This window comes from Eupeodes corollae, chromosome 2, assembly GCF_945859685.1.
Source record: "Eupeodes corollae chromosome 2, idEupCoro1.1, whole genome shotgun sequence".
In the NCBI taxonomy this organism is placed as follows: Eukaryota; Metazoa; Arthropoda; class Insecta; order Diptera; family Syrphidae; genus Eupeodes; species Eupeodes corollae.
The window spans coordinates 93,431,931-93,452,741 of record NC_079148.1 but is presented as its reverse complement, the minus strand read 5'-3'; the positions used below and the strand labels follow the sequence as shown (position 1 = coordinate 93,452,741).

Sequence of the window (20,811 nt, the reverse complement as noted above, 5' to 3'; positions counted from 1 at the left end):
AAGAGACAAATGGTATTATTCTTTGCAGCATAAATGGATTGAAAATTCTGGTGGAATTTTAATGGGTTGGGGTCTAAAATGGGCATAATTTTATAATTTTGAAGTAGGTATATGAGTGTTCTTTGTATTTTAGTTTAGTTTAAGCTTCAAACTTCATTAAAATGGTAATCTATTTAAAAATTAAAATGCTTGGTTTTGAGGTCGAACAAAGCAAGTATGTTTTATGAGCCGTTATAATACTGTGGAAAATAAATACCGGAAATATTAAATTAAATTTTGCTGGGGCCAGTTTTTTTTATATTTTAAAGTTGCCATTTCTGTAACTTATATCTAATAAAGAGACTTTTTCTAAACACCTAAAGGTAAACTTTTCGATTTTTATAACGTTTAAAGTGTTTAAAATGATGCAAAATTCCTTGGACTTGGATTACTTCAACCAATTCCGTTGACAGGAATCCTGGGCCCTGAGCGGAACAATCTCGCCCCCCATATTTACAATTTTTTTTAAAGTATATGCCTACTGATATGGTATGTTCTAATTTGAATAACGAATAGCATGAAATTTGTTGGAACGGAACTAACGGAAATAATAATTTTTTGTTTGCAAATTAAACCGAAAAAAAGTGTAACTCATTAAATCAATCTCACGTATATCGTCCAGTTTAGTTGAAATGGAGGATGGATACAAAACAATTCTACATGCCAGTAGATCAGATTTGATGTTCAAATGGTAGACATGTACATTCAAGAGGACACAAGCGTCCACAGGTTTTTCTCAAAACCCACCTCTGTCTATCAACTCCTACTCTGACCTCCCTGCGGTAAACATCGGGTGCCTATAGTACCTCAACTCAAGATTGGGTTCTAAATCCTCTGGAAAGTTTTTGCGGGCAGCAAACGAGAGAGAGGGTTACAGGTGTTTCCACTAAGGCACCTCTTCTTATCCAGACGGCAGCGGACGAATTCTTCTACAGTTCCAATAAGGTTGAACTACTAAGTGAACACGACTTCTACGACTTCTCCGGTGCCAAGGCTCATAAGGAGCGGTTTATCCGGCTCCCCGTCCTTGGCGTTATATTAAGGATCTGGTCCTCCAGGTTGTGCCGTAGGAGTGACTTCCTGACCACGTAAAAAATACATTATACGAATACGGAAGCATTCACTGTTGACAACCCAAGCAAATGAATTGAGGACAACGAACTTCGGATCTGTAACTGGTCCCTTAAAAGACTACATGCACGCGAAAAATTATCAGAAGCCCTAAACTGCTATCCAAAAAGTGTGATGGGATTTACCGGGCAAACGCAAACTAAAAGACTGCGATGTATACTACGGCGACTACTAACGACAACAATAACAGCGTCTATTTTTGTGTAGATTTGTTGTTGGAACTAGACTCAGGCAAAAAGTCTTGAGTTTCAACAGTGTGAGCAAGCGAATCACGACAATCCGCATCAAGTCCAAATTCGCCAACATAAGCCTAATATGCGCGCATGCCCCACAGAGGAGAAAGATGAAGACATCAACGACATATTCTTCGAGCTCTTGGACAAGACATATGAGCAGTCCCCTGGCTATGACATTAAACTTATCTTGGGAGATTTTAATGCCAAGCTAGGAAGAGAAGACATCTGTGGTGGCACAATCGGGAGATACAGCCTGCACGACATCACCTCTGACAACGGATTCAGGCTGATCAATTTCGCTGCGGGTAGAGACGTTCTGGTAGCTAGTACGCAGTTCACGCATCTTAATATCCACAAGGGGACATGGAAATCTCCTGATCAATCAACCGTCAACCAGATTGACCACATTGCGATCGACGCACGACACTTCTCCAGTATACAGGATATCCGAACATTCCGAGGGGCCAACATTGACTCGGACCAGTACCTCGGTGTAGCCAAGGTGCGGCTTTGCATTTCCCAGTCCAAGCCAAAACAAGGAAATACTGTGAGAAGTTTCGACGTAAAGCCTAGTACATACTTCCTCGTGAAGTGAACGTTCGCCAGTGGAGAAAGTGAACTTTTGACATTGCTCACTGGTACACACTTGTGAGTACACGTTGTGAACATGAACAAACCAAATGTCAAAGCTTCACCAACAGTTCCCGTACATTTTGCACGTGAATTGCCCGTGAACGAAAACTCTCCACTTTGTTCTCCACTCAGCTTCACAAGCAAGTTCACGAGTGAACCAAAAACTGAAATTTGTATGGGTTCACGAGATGGTTCACAAGTATGTACTAGGCTTAAGACGGCTACAATCGCAGGAGACTGCCATGTCCTTTTCCGATCGAGTCCCTAGTAACCTCTGAAGAAGGCTAATGCTGCCTGCATTAAGCATTGAAAACCAGTCGCAACACTGCCTTGCAGCCATCAGAGATGGCGCCTCTAAACTGCTAGGTTTCACACGGCCACAACAGCGAAACTCCTTGTTTGACGACGAATGCCGGCAAGCGCACGAAGCCAAACGCGCACGAGCAGAAGAGGAGAGAGGAACACCGGCTTCTTAGATGGAAAAAAAGAGAGCGCGAGAAGCGAGCGATCGAGGAGATAGAGGGATGTCACAACAGGAAAGAGGTTCGTAAATTGAACCAAAAGGTAAGAAAAACCTCAGAAAGGTACCAGCCACGACCCGAAGCCTGTAAAGACAATCAAGGGAACATCCTAGTAGAACCGCAGTCTATGCTGAGAATATGGAAAGACCACTTTTCCAAATTATGTAACGGCGATGACGAACCAAATTCCGCTGTAAGGGAGATAGAACCACTCAACCTCGGCGACGCAGATCAACAATTCCGCCTACCCGACCTTGACGAAGTGAAGATAGCTGTATCTAAACTTAAGTCAAACAAAGCTGCTGGAGCTGACGCCATCGCTGCTGAACTATTCAAGGCAGCAGGCCATGACTTGGTGCGGAGCATGCACCAACTCATCTGCCAAATATGGTAGGAAGAAAGCATGCTCGATGAGTGGAATCTCATGTGCTGCTTTGAATAGTTCGGCAGCTATGCCGTCAGTCCTCTAGTAGATATGTTTGACTTTAGTTTAGATATAGCTATCTTCACTTCATCAAGGTCGGGTAGGCGGAATTGTTGATCTGCGTCGCCTAGCTTAAGTGGTTCTAGCGTGAACTGCGTACTAGCTACCAGAACGTTTCGGCCCGCAGGCTGAATGCGTTATCTTAGGTTGTGTCTTGCCGGCAGTCTTCTCTTCCTAGCTTGGCATACAAATCTCCTAAGACAATTTTAATGTCATAGGCAGGCACTGCTCATATGTCTTGTCCAAGAGCTCGAAGAATATGTCTTTGGTGTCTTCATCTTTCTCCTCTGTTGGGGCATGCGCTCATATTAGGCTTATGTTGGCAAATTTAGCCTTGATGCGGATTGTCGTGATGTGCTCGCTCACACTGTCGAAACTCAAGACTTTTTGCCTGAGTCCATTTCCAACAACAAATCCACACCTAAATAGGTGCTGTCTTTGTCCTCGGCAGCAGTTGCCGTAGTATACACAGCAGTCTTTTATTTTGCGTTCGCCCGGTTCATCCCATCGCACTTCTTGGATGGCGCTAATATCTGATTGCAGCAGTTTAGGGCTTTCGCTAATTGTTCAGCTGCACCTAACATTCCACGTACAGATCCGAAGTTCGTTGTCCTTATTTCGTTTATTTGGGTTGTCAACAGTGAATCCGTCCGTATCCGAGGCTTGTTGGTGCTTAGCAACTTATGTATTTTTTTACCTGGTCAGGAAGTCACCCCGACGGCACAACCCCCAACCTGGAGTGCAAGATCCTTAGTATAACTTAGAACAACGGATAAACCGCTCCTTATAGGCCTGGGCGCCGAATACGACGTAGAAGCCTTATAAAATTTTCACCTTACTGGAACTGTAGACGCCACCATTGATTCCATCTCGAGAATTCGTCCGCTACTGTCTGGATAAGGAAAGGTGCCTTATTTATAAAGTATATTGAAAATATACACTCTCCTCTTTGCTTTTAATTTGACGTGCCTCTAAAAAACCTCTTTTCCTTCCCCTCTCGACGGGGCTGACTTCAACTCGTACTTTTGGATCATACAAATAGGTTATAGTTCTAATATTAAAATTAAAATAAAAAACATGTATTTTCCTATTTCAGTAAGATATATTTATATATTTCTATAATAATAATTGTACTTACAACATACTCTATTTGAAGACATACAAAATGTAATGATTTTAAATGAACCTTAAAAAATATTTATTTGTAATTTAAAGTCCTTAGGTTTTGATTATTCATCATCATCATCATTATCATTATTTTTACTATCATTATTTTGATCTTCTTTCTTAAAGGTAAACCAAGAATCCCATGGCATCCGGAAAGTTTCATTGCATCTTACGATATCACAATCATCCAAGTTTGTAAAATGCCTTGAAAGCCTGAGATCAAAAATAAACTCGCAAGTGTTGTACCTAAAATATGAATGTTTCTATAGATTATTAAGTGAGGTGTCAAAAGAATAAAGTATTTTAAAATTTTACTATTGGAAAACTTAACCACAATGTTTTCAAACACACTGAGTTCTAGTACCGGTAGATGACGATAACCACCAGCATTTACATAGCTCTATGCAGAAAGGTATAGTACTCACATTGGGGGAAACCACAGATAACACTGAAAGCTGCATAAAATTCCAAAAGGTCGCCTAAACTCACCATCCGGCAATTGTATCGATCCAGTGTTATGCTTTTTCCAGCATTGAGCACTCCAAGCTGTGTTTTCGCATTCGCAGAGCACAACCATTAGAAACATATAAACGAAATGAAAAAGCAAAATATAGGTACACAGATATTTTATTGAAATTAATTAATCTATCGAATATCTCATTGCTTTGCATCGCATCGCATCGCATAGCATAGCAATTTCCTCCACTAAACACTAACCTCCATCGTTCGGCTCACAACAAAGGCAGATCAAATAGAAAATCACTAGGATTTGGTAGAACTTTTCCATGATTCCAGTTTGGTTAGCGAAAAATCTCTTAAATCACCGTATAGCACCCGATTAATATAAAATTCCAACCAAACTGTGGCCATCTGCGAAAACTTTGATTTGATACTAGGCTATCAAATTGATGCTGTATGGTCATGATGCTGATTATAAATCAGCACAATTGGAAAATTAGTTTTGATTAATTTATTTATGTATTTATTTATTTATATTGCAGCGTGCGAGTTGTGTTTACAGGCCTCTATCCCAGTAAATAATGTTCTGTAGTGGTTGTTTTTATTTTTACATTTATTTTGTATATCCATGGGATACAATAATTTGTCGACATATAAACAAAATTAAAAGCTTTATCGTTTAGTTTAAATAACAATTTAATAGTGCATGTGCCACTGATAAATGATGGAGGAGGTATTTTGAGAGTGTGCAACTTGTTGAAGGAACCTAGAATCGTAAAATACATACTTAGTAGAAAGATGTAGACATCACCCCTCCGCCTATAAGTTTTGAACTGCAAAATTTGGGTCAATTGTTTATGTGAAGAATACATAATGTTAGTAAAACGATTTCTTAAGACAATATTCGCAACTGAGTTCTATTTTTGTACGTATAAATAAATGAACAAAAAGAATTCATTCTGCAGAACAATCCAAATTAAGGTTTTCAAATGCAGCTATCTTTATTTTGCACAAGAAATACATTAAAAGATCGTGTGTACGCTATCTTCACTATTCAAAGATAATTGTCAAAAACAATAAGTAAGGAATATGTTGTTGCTTTCGACGTATAGGAGTTACGAGTTACAAGTTTTGCATTCGTAAAAGAATTCAAACTCGAGATCAAACATATGTAACATAACGATGGTAGAGAAGTCGAACAAAATAGGTTCTCCATTCCATCCGTCTGTCTGCCTGTCCTGGTCCTACAGACCCAACCATTTTGTTTCGCCCCGGTATAATAGTTATCAGAATATGACCATTACACCTTGTCTTGACGCATATTTTCTCGAATAAATCGATATTCCATATAATATGAGCTGCATAGATCTACTGTGAATTATATGGTTACTACAAGTCTTCAGAGAAGATAAATTGTAGCTATTTTTATTTCCTTGCTATGGGACTTTTGAAGATGAAATGTTTGACTGTTAACAGTCAAATAAATCATATTTATTTAAAATAATTGGTGTTCAGGAACAAACAATTCGACTGTTAACAGTTAAACATTTCATCTTAATGTTGTATGCTAAGAAAAAAAGTTTGTAAAAATTTTCACCACTCAAATTTGATCTTCGGTCCGCATATATCTCCGGCAGCACTGAACAGTTGTTCAAAACTAACGCTAGTGGGTGGCGCAGACAAAAATTGTATAGCTACGGTCCTTAGATAATTGTATGGGCTAGACGCCCAATATGCTTATACATCAGCCTTTCATAAGAGTAAAGGTTCTTTCAAAAAAGACAACAGCTGTCCCTCAAACGAAGGAGGTTCATTTAAGCAAGTTCCGCTCTCGACTTGCAAAACAAATTTTGTATGTGATTCCCATAAATCATCATGTTGCAATCCTGATGCTGATGTTGAAGAAGATGGGCTTCTAAAATCATCGGAACCGTTTGCTTTGACCAGTTCTGTTGTAATAATTCCAATATTTTTGCCTTGGTTTTTCCGATTTCATCACCGGTGAAATACTTCCCTTTAAACCGAGGATCTACGATGGTAGCAGTCAATAAATTTGGAGTACTTTTTGTGTAGGAAAATCGTTTGTTAACAGACTCCAGATTTTGAGCAATTTTAAGTTTTCAGTATCTTCATCTTTTGGAGTTAGCTTTGAATTCAGCATGACAACCAGTGGTATAATTAATGATATTAATGAAGAGTCGCTTGAAATATCAAGTGTAGCTTGATAAAAGCACTTCAATGCGGATATAAAATCTCTTATTTGCACCCATTCTTCTGCTGCTGGTACTTCTATGCCACCGCGTTGTGCTATGTACAAATTTACAGCGGATTTTTATTCCATGAGCCTTTCCAACATAGATACGTGCTATTCCAGCGTGTTTTAACATCTTGAATCAGAATGAGCCTGGGTAAGTCGCAAGTTTTTTGGAATTGTTTTAAATATCGACAAGCTTGCTCACTTCTCTAAAATTTCCAACAATTTTGCGACATTTTTTTATTATATCCATCATGGGATCGCTTTTGAATATAATGTCATGAATTACCAACTGAAACGTTTGAGCTACGCATCCAATGGATGCAAAATTTGCAAGACGCATGGCAGACTGCATATTACAAGCATTATCGCTTATAACCATGTGAACTTTGTTGGTCAATCGGAATTCAGCAATAATATTGATTAGCGTTTCTGAAATATGCTTTCCAGTAATTGTCTTCAAGTGAACTTGCTGCCAATATAACTTGTTGTCTTTTCGTTGCTTGAATGAAAGGAGCTTTGCAACTCAGCAAAGAACAAGTCTTCGCAGGATTACTCCATATGTCTGTAGTAAGGCTGACCCATTCAGCCTTTTCCAAGAAAAGTATGACTTTTTTTACCTTTAAATACGTCCCTGGCATTAAAGTCGTTCTGAAGTATTTTTCAGACTTTTTTCTGTATCTAAATGGAGTGTCAGGGTCAGCTAAGCTGAGCCTTCGAAATGCGTCTCCTTCAACAATAATGAGATCTATTATTATATTTGTATCGATTCTTATGGATAACGGATGATCATCAGGGTACAGCGCAGCTTTTTTCTTTTCAATCATTTCAAATAATGTGGATTGTTTCAGTTCATTTTTGTCTTGTGAAGGGTTTAAGTTTGACCTCTTGAAAAAATTCAAAGTTTGTTTTTCTTGTTTTGTTTGTTCATTACTTTTCGAATAAGTTTCCCATTCATTTAAATGTTGACTTGCCAAATGGTTCTTAATATTTGTCGTGGTCTGGTTTTTTGGTAAAACACTTCCAAGAGACAAAGCTTTTTTACATATTTTGCAAATTTTTATATCGCTGTTTTTAGAAAAATATTCCCAGATAGGATTTTTTCACAAAAATGTCATCATGTAAATATAAACCAATGTACAAATATAAACAACGAAACAAAATAAAAATACACAAATTGTCCAAAAAAGTTCTATATTTTACTTTTACTCGATTTAAGAGCGGATAAATAATTATAAGTAAATGCAATGTTTATTCTTGCAATACGAGCATGTACATTATATGTACTTGAATTTTTTTAAATTAATAAGTGTTTTTTCCTTTTAAAAGTGAACAAATTAAATTAATAAACAACACAACACAAACCAAACCGAAACCACGATTTAACAAAACAAAACACAAACCATGCGCAAAATGTGACAGGCAAAATTCAAAAATTAAAATTCTGTTCGGCTCCTACTATGATAGCACACAAGTGTTTGGAAAATTTCAAAAATTTAATTTTTTTCCGGCGCGTATTACGATGCTCAATATATTAAACAGATTATTCGGCTTCTGTCAAAACTTCGTCCTAAAAAAGCCGAAGCCAAGGGTTTGGCCGAATCTTGTTTTTTTCGACGAACCGAAGGCGGAAGCCAAAGTTTCGGTCGGACACTACATACTAATATATACATATACAAATTTTTAAATTAAAATTTTTTTTTTAATTTTTGAAAAAAAAAACTTTTTTTGCGGTCAAATGTTTAAATCTCAAAATACAGGAAATTTTTTTTGAGCATATTTTTTGGATACGTGATCAAGTTCGTACGACCCAGTCATGCATTTTATCTTTAACGTTTCTATATTAGAAAATTACTAAAAAGTTAACTGTTTTAACTTATTGAAGACTGTAGATATGACCTTGAAAATATTTTTTTGGCTCCCGGAAATTACGCCAGAATTTTTTTTGGCAAAAACGCCAGAAAATTCTGGCTTTTTTTCCTAGGAAAAAATCACAAATTTTTCTGCCATTTCAGGCATTTTTTCTTAAAAATTTTCTGTCGTTCTTTTCCATTTACAGAAAAAAGGCAAACAAAAAAAATATTTGGAAAAAAGTCCAGAAACAAAATTTCTGGCGTTTTTTCCTTTTCATGTTTAGGAAAAAAGGCCAGAAAACTGTATTTTGTATAACAGTTTTACTACACATTCTTCGTCTCTATCATCTATTGTAAGAATTATTGTTTAGTTTTCTAGATTCTAATGATGTTGACACTAACATTTACTCTGACGAGAAAGAAGAAGCGGAGGAACATCCTGAAGACGTAAAAGAAGCGTGCCATGGCCGCGCCCCCACGCCAATCGGCTCCTGGAAATTATGCAGACATATGAAAATATGATCGGAGTGCAACTTAAAGTTGCAAGCTCAAGCAGTTGCAGATTCAAACGAAAATTACAAATGTCCATGCTGCAGGCAAATCTTAGCAGACACTTTGCAAGTTTAAATTTAGTACAAATATTTTGTTCTTTTCTTTTTTTTAATAAATTGTTACAAATAAAAAAAATTATGGAAAACTTTAGTAATTTTTTGCCGCTACCGCAACGCCATGGCCACGCGCGCCTGGCAGCGACCATCGCGGCTAGCCGGTCCGCAACACCATTACCGCCCCCGCGGGTGCATGTCAATGGCTGTTTTGTCCTGTTGTGATAAAACGTCTACAATATTGACCAAGTAGCGACTTTTAAAATGCAAAACATTTTCTGGCTTTTTTTCCAAATTGATATTAGGAAATTAGGCCAGAATATATCAATTGGTTTTCTGACCTTATTTCCATTTTGGTTTCTGTTTTTTTTTTCCATTTCTGTCTGGCACAATTTCCAATGTTTCTGGTTTATTTTCCGCAAAATTCTGCTTCTTTTTCCAATTTGAACCAGAAAACATTTTCTGGCTTTTTTTCCAAAAAAAAATGTTGGCGTAATTTCCGAGAACCCTCCCAATCCCGTCTGTCGATTTGTCTTGCTTAAAAGCTTTGATGGTTTTCGTGTTGGGCTAAAAAGTTGTCAGGTGAAGTATTTTTAAAAATTTTAAAATTACCAACAATATTTTCATATAAAGAAATTGTTTGTTTGTTTAAAAATCTAGTTTTGTAAAATAGATTTTAAGTCGAAAACCAATTTTTACCAATGAATAGATGAATGAAATTTATTTGAGAGATGTCATGAAATAAACATCAATTTTTACCAAATTTGCGTACTATTTTTCGTAGATTTTATTTTTTTATGAAAAAACGGATTGTTGGATTTTTACAAAAAAACTACTAAATATCGAAAATAATATTTTTTCTATGAAATAAAAAAAGTTTGAAGACAATATCTCAAAGTTTTGAAAAGATATTTAAGTCGGAAATCACTTTAACTGAATGTTGACAACAATATATCTTATAAGATAATATATATCAAGTTTTTGAAAAGATATTTGAGTCAAAATTAATTTTTTACCATTTTTGAGTAATGTTTTTTAGGTCAATTTGATTTTTCTCAATATTGTACCAGATTTAAAAACGTTTTTTTTTCGTTGAACAAAATTGTTTTGGAGATAAAATCATTTTCTATTCCTAAAATTTTCGAGATGGCACATTTAAAAAAAAAATTGTTTTGATTTATGAAAAACCCGTTAATAAACTTAAATTTTATATTATATATTGTATCACGTTACAATATATAATATAAAATTTAATTCAAGTCTGTAGCGTCATTGGTTCGTGAGATATTTAGAGTTAACCAACATTTTCACCTTTTTTAAACTGCTATGGAAAAACAAAACCATCCACGCAATTTTGTGGAGAGTTCTTTCTGCATCTGTCTGTCTTATTATCTGTATAACAACATTTATTTGAAGCCGATATCTTTTCTGATTCTTGAGTTACTGACGACGAAAAAACGCGAACGTACATACGCAAGTGCAGACATCTTTCCAAAAATCTTTTTTTTTTGAATCTAGGGACCTTGAAACGTTGAAAAATGTCAAAATTTACAATTCAACAAATCGGAAGAATAACTTCCTACGGAAAGTTAAAAAATCTTCTTTTTTTTGACTTGGTAGATGGTTGTTTTTTTTTTTCAATTATTTTGCATTTATTTTCTTCTTATTCTAAATTCTTTGAGTCATCGTTTATTAAGATCGGACAAAAATTGTTACATTTGTTTGTTTTTTTTTTTTCTAAAAGTAGACAAATCATTAAAAAGTCTTGCAATAACTATTTTTAAAAGTACAAACATATGTAAATTCATATTTTTCTAGATCGAGAAAGTTTTCAAGTATCATAAAATTGGCCAAATATTTCAAGCTCATTGGACAGATCGTAGTGCCCGTGTCATGATGGTTAATGCGTTGGACTGTCATACCAAAGGTCTTGCGTTCAATCCCTGCCTGTGTATTGCGTTCTGCAAGAAATTGACGAATTCTCCAAGAGTAATTCTTGTCATGAAAAGTGCTTTCTCAAATTACTGTAGGTCCCCTTCATTACTGACAACATTACTCGCACACAAGAACGATTAAGACTCGTAAGTCAGCAGGCCCTAGTTCTCAACGGACTGCTGCATTTATTTTATTTAAAAGGACTGATCAAAAGTTTAAAAAATTTACAAAAATCTATTACAACTCCAATTCTGAAAAAATAGTAGACTTTTTACTTTACTTTACTACTTACTTTACTTACTCGTATCTATTCAAAATAACAACATTATTTTCCAAAACAAGATAGATGCATTGTTACCCAGGTAAACTCTCCCTTTAGCCCAGTATTGAGGAGGATCCATAAACCTGTAGGAACTTTCGCTCGTGTGTCGCCGTTCGAGGCCAATTTATCGCATTGATGACATTTTTATTAAATAGAGAAATATGTGATGCTGTTGTGGGTTAAGAAGTATTTGCATGTAATATGTATAAGGATAAGTATAAGGAAATATCCAAAGCTCACAACATAGCTCCATAATTACATAATTTTCGTAGAATGAGCTTAAGCTGGTCCTGGCCTAAATCTAACAAAACATCTCTGTTTCAACGTAAATACCAAACATATCTCAACTTCGGACAACCTCTATTCGAAGAATAAAGTGTCTTGTTTTCAAAATAATTTTTAATGCCTCATAATTATAAAATGATGTTTTTTTGTATACAATATTATGACAACTCTGTTAAGACGATTAGTCGCAATAATTTTGATCATTCTGTCGATAAGTCATTGATATCAAAAGATTATAAACACAGAATCTAATAGAAACACTGAAAGGTAGAAAGCACAGTGTAAGCTGAATTTTTGCGAGGGTATCTTTTTTGTTTTGTAAAATTTAGTTTTATTAATAAATAAAATGATTTAGCTTAATTTAAAAAGGTTAACAATTGAGCACTAGGCGTATACGCACTTTTTTATTTCATTGTACTTGAAAGAAAACATGAAAGTTATCACTGGTTATTTTTAATTTAATTATTTTAATTTATTTCTAAAATTGTATGTAACATGTTGGAGGGGTGTAAGGCATATAACTAAAGAAAATAAATCATTTTGGCCCATCAAAGGTCACCATCGTCGATCATTCACGAACAGCACAAGAATCAAAACAAAACAATTGTCTAAGATACTTTTATGAAAAATTTAAAATAATAAATTATTGCACACACCCGTGAGTTTTGTAGAACTTATTTTTTAATAACACAACAATCAACTAAAAATTACTTATAAATTCTAGAAACGTACACTTTAACGACAAACAATCTGGCAGTGAGGTAAATAAGTAACATGAAAGCTTATAGTCGTACACAAACTCACATTGGGAGTAACTGCAATAAAAATAATTTTTTTAAGAATTAGATGTAAGTCTCCGGATAGGTATGTAAATGCATGAATTAAATACCTGGTATACATAAGGATTGTACATTTGAATGTACACAGCACTCCAAAAGGCCTCTTATGCTCTACTTTTTGTCCAGGTATTTTGTTTTTATTATATCCATCGTATCTTCTCCAGCAATGATTAGCCTCTCCTGACAAGTTCATACAAATAAGATATGAGACAATAATAATTGCAATCAATTAAGACAATATAGACGATGCTTTTATACTTCTTACGTGGCCGGTGTTACCAATGCCATCGGCAGTATTGCCCAATCGTCCTTGGGCTTTTGCACAACCGAACAAAAAACAAAAACTCAGCAGCGTCCAAGTCAAAAGAAATTTCATAGCTACACTACTGCTCGCTTTTTCTAATTCAAATACAGCTGGCTACAATCATGCACTAAGCTGAATCCCCTAGAATTGGAACGATGTTGAGATGTTGTTTATTTTTGCCGCCCCTATTATTGCTGAGCTGAGCATAGTGAGCATTTTTGATGATGTGTCACGGTCAAATAAAATGATATAAAACTATCAAAAAATTTGCTTCAGTTTTTTTTATTTGTACGAGTATTTGTTTATTTTTATCAAGCTTTGTGCACGTTGCCAAATGAGACTCTTCTTAGTTTATTGTTATTAAATGAACTACTGGGGTAGTCGGTGCATCACAAATAGCGATACTTTTTAGAGAGCATCAGCGGTAATAAACTCCCTCTTGGACTTGCGATACGGGTCGACGGCTTATGCATATATTAATTATAAAATACGAACTTGAAGCTTGATCAAACTTGGGCTAGCAATGGTAGTGTAAGCTTTTCTGCCTAGCCTAAAAATGAGTGAGGATAAAAATACAAAAAATAAATGTAATATGAAATTAGAGTCAGGATAAGTTGCTAATGTGAGTGGCTTCTATAAACTCGACAGAAAGTCCGATATACTTGGAAATCAACCCACTTTTTAATTAAATCGGGTGCCGTGAAAAGAGCCAAGTGAAAAAGTGGAATTACGTTTATGTAAAGTCTTTTAAAACCAATTTTCAACAGTTGGTCTTGTTACACTTAAACAAAGTGAAATAAAGCCAAATCGGTTATATTTCTCATTTCAGAAGAACTTTTCCAAAGTGCAATATGACCAACTACTGAAAATTGGCCTTATTTCACGGCACCTTAAATTCGCTTTGCAACATCGGGCTCATAACTTTCTAATGGCGAAGATGTATGAAAACATCATTTTAAAAAAAGATGTATTTTGGTTAATTAAAAGCCATTCCGATGGGGCAACGTAAGCATCCTTTTTCGCCTGCAGACATATATCAAAGCTGAGGATTGGGTAAATTTAAATTAAAAATTTGTTATTTAATCAATTTGCCATGCATTCAAGAACTGGGAAAACCTAAAGAATTCCAAGTATTCTTAAGACGACACACCTCTGCTTTTCAAGTTAGATGTCTACTTTTCTCAATATGATGTTTTTGTCTGTATTAAATAACAGGTAGAGGTCTTGGGTTCGATCCCTGCCTGTTCCATCTACATTTTTTTTTCTAGTACTGACTCTTGCGAGGAATTGACAAGTTCTCCAAGAGTAAATCTTGTCATAAAAAGTGCTATATCAAATTAGGCATTCGGATTCGGCTTAAAGCTGTAAGTCTTCTTCATTCCTGACAACATTACTCGCACACAGGAATGGTTGCGAATCGTAAGTCACTAGGATCTAGTTCTCAACGGACTGTTGCTCCACCTAATTTATTTATTTGGGTGGTCATCACATTGCTTCTTTTCAAATCCTAAACAATATCAAAATTTATGTTGACAATTAATTAACGCTAGTTACATTGACAGAAAGTCAGTTTCAAACCTCCTTAAAACAAAAATAGTCATTTTTCACTTATTTCCCATATTGGATGCTGTGTAGCCTAAATGATGCAGTTTTTGAGTAGAAAAGAATCTTTGAGCTAAACTAAGTATGTTATTGGATAAAACTTATGGTTTCCCTGATTATGAAAAGGGAATGTTGTTGCTCTTGTCGAGAGTGTGAGACTCAACAAACTCACATCAGTATGTCATCGATCACAATAGCTCAACATTTCACATATCAGCCTCAAGAGAATTCTTAATAAATATCTTATACTTTTTACTTACAAGGTTTAATTTAAGCTCCACAGTTTGGGCATTAAACAGCTTGAATCGGTGTTTCGATTTTCTTATTGGTTTGAAAAATCGTCTACTCTAACAAGGTACATTTTTAACCATTAACATTAACCAAAACCATATCGATCTCGATATCGATGCATAAATCGAGTTCGCCTCAGTGCACAATTTGAGTTATTTTATAGGAAACGCGTGAAGACAAAAGTTATGCCAACAATTTGGAAACCCATAATACATGGTTTTCCAACAGGGACTCTTCAAAAGTAGAGCGACAACGACAGGAAACGACTAAATATTTCTTTGGGCTCCTTTGACATACATATCTATCAGCAAGGTTTGCCCTTTTAATTTGGAAGGATATACGAGCCAACAACGATTCGAAATTATTAAAATTTATTACCGAAATTCGGAATAAGTGGCCTCAACGTTAAAAACACTACGTCCAATTTATGGTCTTCATAATCGTCCTGGCAGATCAACAATTGAGGGTCTAGGGGAAAAAATTAAATCCACATAAGGCACATCATAAAATGTGCCCGTGCCAGTGTGACAAAGAAGTGACAGTAGTGTCGACAATATTGCTGCCGCTGGGGCTTCAGTAGCAGAAAGCCTAAATGTATCTTTCCCGCGTCGTTCTCAAACGTTAGGCATCTCTGTGACGTTGTTGTGGCAAATTTTGCGAAAAGATCTTGGCCTAAATCCTTACAAGATCAAATTGAAGCAAGAACTGAAGCCGCTTGACCACCAGAAGACGCGTGTATTCGTGAATTGGGCTGAGTAACAACTTGAAAATGATTCGAGTTTTCATAGAAAAAGCATCTTCAGCGATGAGGCTGATGTCTGGCTGAATGGCTTCGTCAATAAACAAAATAAGCGGTATTGGTCAGAAGCAATCCACACGTACTCCATGAGTCATTACGGTTTGGTGTGGTTTATGAGCCAGCGCCATTGGGCCGTACTTTGTCCGTTCAATGATAACCGAATTTTTTGGCCCAAATTGGATGATATGGGGCTGGAGGGCATGTTGTTCCAACAGGACCGCGCCAAAAGCCACACAGCAAATGTCACAATCAATTTATTGGAAACCAAGCTTGGTCGCCTAGGTCGTGCAATTTGACGCCGTTAGACTATTTCCTGTGGGGCTACGTCAAGTCTATGGTCTATGTCAACAAGCCAGCGAAAATGTATGAACTTCGTACGAATATCAACCTTGAAGTTGCATAGCAGTATCGGCCGATTTATGATTGAGAACCGTCGAAAATGGGGTTCAGCGTGTGGGCAAGCGTGCCCGTGGTGGCCATGCAAAAGTAATAGAGTTCCCTAAGTAATCGCACTGAACGTACAGGAACAAAAAATGTCATTGATATCCAAAACAATTATTGTTTTATTTAAAAAAATACTTTTGTAGCGCTCTTATTGAATAACCCGACACAACAACAGCTTAGGGTCCTTTTTTATCTGTGTTAGTTTCAGAACTCTAAAAACTAGTTTTGATTATGGCGGATAGATGGCTGTTTTATGTTGTAAATGGTTAGGCAGTGTAAAATGTAGTTGTTAGAAAAGCGGCAATAATTTTGTAAATTAAATAAACATAACGAAAGAGATAGTTGTGTGTTTTGTTTTCGTAAGAAAACCTATAAGGCTCATCATCCAATCAACCCGTGAGCTATTCCAAAAAAACCGTCAACAAGCCTTTTGAAATTTTTTCTTCGGCAATACCTCAAGAATCATCCGAAACATTAACTTCAAATAAATGTTGTTATTTTAGTTACTGTTTTTTGCTATAGTAAAATTTAAAAAAAAAATCAACTAACGGTTTTCGTAAACAATACAAAAACTAAAAAGAAAGACCGGCATGCGACACACACCCATAACTTCAAATCCTGTCTGGTGATTTGTCTTGCTTAAAAGGTTTGTAGGTTTTCGTGTTTTGTTACCAAAAATATTTTTCATGTGATAAAACAGTTTGATTTCAAAATCTGTTTTGGTTAACGAGATTTTTATTCAAAAACCAATTTTTACTAATTTTAGTAGCATTTCTTAAAAGTTTTTATTTTTGATATAAAAAAATACAATTTAATGTTGACAAAAATATTTAAAAAAAAAAATTAAATGTCCCAAACAAAATTGTCTATAAGAGGAAATTAATTTGAAGCCCATATTTTTAAGTCTAAGTCGAAAATCAATTTTTTACCAAGTTCTAATAATGTTTTATAGTTTTTTAAACTGTCAATTCGATTTTTCTCAAAATTTGATCAGGTGTCAAAAACGTTATTTTTCGTGCATAAAATTGTTTTGGAAATAAAATCATTTTTTGTTCGCAAAATATTTGAGGCGATAGTTGTTTTTTATTTTCTGTTTTTTTTTATTAATAAAAAAACTTTAATTGAATTTTTTTCAAAATCATCTCAGTTTGGTATCACGTCACAATGTAACGTCTCTAGCGTTATTGGTTCGTGAGATATTATGGGCTAAATAACATTTTAATTTGAGGGTCCTTTCTATATCTTTCTGTATTATTGTCTGTATAATAAAATTTGTATGAAGTCGGTATCTCTACTGGTTTTTGAGATATTGACAACGAAAAAGTGTTCCGAACGTACGGTTGTATATACGCACGCACAGACATCTCTCCTAAAAATCTATTATTTAGACTCTAGAGACCTTGAAACGTCGAGAAATTTCCAATTCGACAAATTGGACCGATTACAATAACTTTCTAAAGGATATTGTTTTAAGCATTTAGAAAAAATACAATGCATAACTTTAAATTTTTTTCTTATAACTAAGCTGTTATTTGTTTTAATCTGTATTCTTTTAATAAGAAATAACAAGAAATGATACTAAAATTATCGAAAATTGAGTTTCGAATTAAAATATCGGAAACAAGAGAAGATGTTGAAATCAAACTTATTTTATCATATTTAAAACATTGTTATTAACTTTAAGTACATTTTTTATAGAAATCCAATATAAAACACAAAACCTACAAAAAGAACTAAAAAGTGATAAAAAATAGTTTTGGAGTCAAGTATTATGAAAACGAAAGAATATGTGGATTTCAATGTTATTACTCCTTTCTAAAGCTAAGAGAAATGTTGACAGACGGGCAAGCCCCTTATTTATTTTATAGTTGTATTTATATGCGAATTTGCAATATATTGTAATAGCTGTTTTTTTAAAGGTTATTCTCAATCCGTTAACATTTTAAGAATCTCCTTCTAGCTATTACATTTTGGAAGGGTTAAAAATATAATCAACGATTCATTTTATTACAAATTGAAGCTCGTGAATTCGTTTTATTGAGCAAGATATTCATTTTGCTAGTAGTTTATACAAAAAAAGTTAAATGAAGTGCTATTTCGCTTTGTTTATTTATTTCAAATGCCCCCCTTAACAAAATTTCTATAAGCGCATATGATTGATGACATCATAATGTTTAAAAAAATGACTAAGGAAAATAAGAGTGTCTCTAAGTATTTTGTTTTCTTAATAAACTCTCTTATCAATTACATATTTAAAAGTTGCGGTGGATTCAATGGTTTTAATCCAGTTTCCGTTTTAAATCTCAGGGATTTCAAGAGATCTTTTTTAACTAGCGATGATATAATAAGCTATTATTTAAAAGTATAAACAGGATTTGATAGCTTAAATTACTCTTCTAGACCTAAATTATATTCAAATTCAATTAAATTTACTTCGTTTATTTGTAATGAGATAAAAATTTAGAACTATTATTGATAAAAGATTTCAATTTCTATCAGTATAAAATTTAGTATCGGACGTAAAATGAAATGGAATATATACAGACATGTGAATTATTTATTGTGTTCAAAAATGTTTGTTTTTATTTTTGACATCTGGAAAAATCGCCTTAACAGTTTTTTTTTATAAATTGATCTTCGACTTAAAAAACTTTTTTAAAATTAAAGACACTGTTTCAAACTAATTTCATCTTATAAAAATAAACTTTTCAACAACTAAAACTTGGTAAAAATTGATTTTAGACTCAAAGATTTTAGCCTCGAACTAATTTCATCTTATAAAAAATATTTATTTCGATATTCCATAAACTTTTGACAAAAATCCAAAGGACAGTTTTTTTCAACAAATAAATAAAAAAACATTAATAAAAGTTGGTAAAAACTAATTTTTGACCCAAATATTTTTTCAGAAATTTAGGTTATTGGCTTTAAACTAATTTCATCTAATCTATTATACGCTTCGTCACCAAAGATGACTTTTCGGCCAAAATTCGTATCCTCTTTCAAAAGATTCACAGCCCATTCATCTAACAAACGGCGTTATATATGGTCATGAACTTAAACCTCCTGGGTTAGTTGGATGTTGTACGGATGTTGGCCCAAGTCCCGACGCAAAATTCACCAAGTTGAAGTCTGCGAAAGGTTGAGTTCTTGTGCACGGCCTGGGGTTCTGCTGTACTCTTTTACGGACTGCGGTGATTTTATTGGCCGATCTTGCCTTTCTTGAACGTACAGGTGTTGGCTGATTGTTTACTGAACCATTCGTCTCGATTTTGGCCATCCAAACGTTGAAGAATCGACTATGAAGGGCCACAACGTCTAATGTGAAATGCCGGCATTGTTAACGTTAGCGAACACTCATTTTTATAAAAAAGTTTTATCATTTAAACTTGCTGTTCAATTATGTAACTTGCCATGATAATTTGGCATAAACAACTGAATAATAAACAGAACATTTGACAGATGTCAACAAAACAAAATGGCCGCCACGGGGTGCCAAAATCTACCTGTACCAGTTTTAAAACCCTTTAGAAAATATTGTTTTCGACGTTCATTACAATTTTTATAAATATCAGCTTTAATTTTATCAACAGTCAGTTTTTTCGTACAAATTAAAATATACAAAGAGTAGTATGCAAAATGGGTAAAAATTGATATTTATTATTCTCTATAAATGAAGGTATTGATTTCAAAATTAATTCATTTTGTGCTAAATTTTCTTAGAAAAATCCAATCTACTCGTATATTGGATTTCGACTAAAAATCTCGTTAACACAAAAATATTTTGAAATCAAACTTATTCATCATATTGTTGGTAATTTTTAGATACAAAATTTAAAAAAATTTAACTGACAACTTTTTAAGAAAACAATAAAACCTCCAAAACCAACAAAAACTGATAAGAAATGGTTTTCGACTTAAGTATTAGAAGAACAAAGAAAGACATTGACTTCAAATTATTTACCGCACACAAATTAATTTTAACTTCCCATAGGAATTTATTGTAATGGGTCAGATTTTTCAAATTGAAGATGTTGATATTTCTCGACGTTTCAAGGTCCCTAGAGTCGAAATAAAAGATTTTTAGAAAGATGTCTGTGCCTGCGTGCGCGTCCGCACGTTCGCTACGTTTTTTTCGTCGTCCATAGCTCAAGAACCAGAAGAGATATCGATTTAAAATAAATTTTGTTATACAGATAATAATAATGAAAGGGCTCTTAAGAAAATTGCGTTGGCTGTTTTTTTTCTATAGCAGTTAAAAAAAGAGGCTGGGATGCAACCAACACTGATAACTTCCCATGCCGTCTGTCGATTTGTCTTGCTTAAAAGTTTGTCTATATGTACTCGTATCAATTTTTACCAAATTTGCGTACTATTTTTTGTAGATTTTTTTTTTATGAAAAAACGGACTGTTGGATTTCTATTTAAAAATTACTGAATATCGAAAACAATATGTTCTGTGAAAAAAAATAAGTTTGAAGACAATATTTTTAATTTTTGAAAAGCTATTTGAGTCGAAAGTAAATTTTTACCAAGTCTTAGTATTCTTTTTTTTTAGAGTTTTATTTTTTTGCAAAAAACTGTCAATTCGATATTTTTCAAAATTTT

At 34.4% G+C, this 20,811-nt stretch overlaps 1 protein-coding gene across 1 annotated transcript; it reads right to left on the bottom strand.

Moving 5' to 3' along the window:
• Positions 1–4,158: 4,158 nt before the first annotated feature.
• LOC129946892 (uncharacterized) lies at positions 4,159–5,110 on the bottom strand. The gene is made up of 3 exons (XM_056057260.1): positions 4,929–5,110; positions 4,637–4,757; positions 4,159–4,457 (listed from the first exon to the last, which is right to left on the bottom strand). Exons 1-3 carry the CDS (start codon positions 4,996–4,998, stop codon positions 4,274–4,276), a joined length of 375 nt encoding a protein of 124 aa, XP_055913235.1. The 5' UTR covers positions 4,999–5,110; the 3' UTR covers positions 4,159–4,273.
• Between the last annotated feature and the right edge of the window lie 15,701 nt (positions 5,111–20,811).

What these genes read in the sequence shown, in the direction of transcription:
- LOC129946892 (XM_056057260.1), bottom strand. Translation starts at nt 4,998, where the DNA reads ATGGAAAAGTTCTACCAAATCCTAGTGATTTTCTATTTGATCTGCCTT. An exon ending in TTGTGAGCCGAACGATGGAG is followed by an intron (nt 4,758 to 4,928) that starts GTTAGTGTTTAG and finishes GCGAAAACACAG; the next exon opens with CTTGGAGTGCTCAATGCTGG. An exon ending in TATCTGTGGTTTCCCCCAAT is followed by an intron (nt 4,458 to 4,636) that starts GTGAGTACTATA and finishes TTCATATTTTAG; the next exon opens with GTACAACACTTGCGAGTTTA.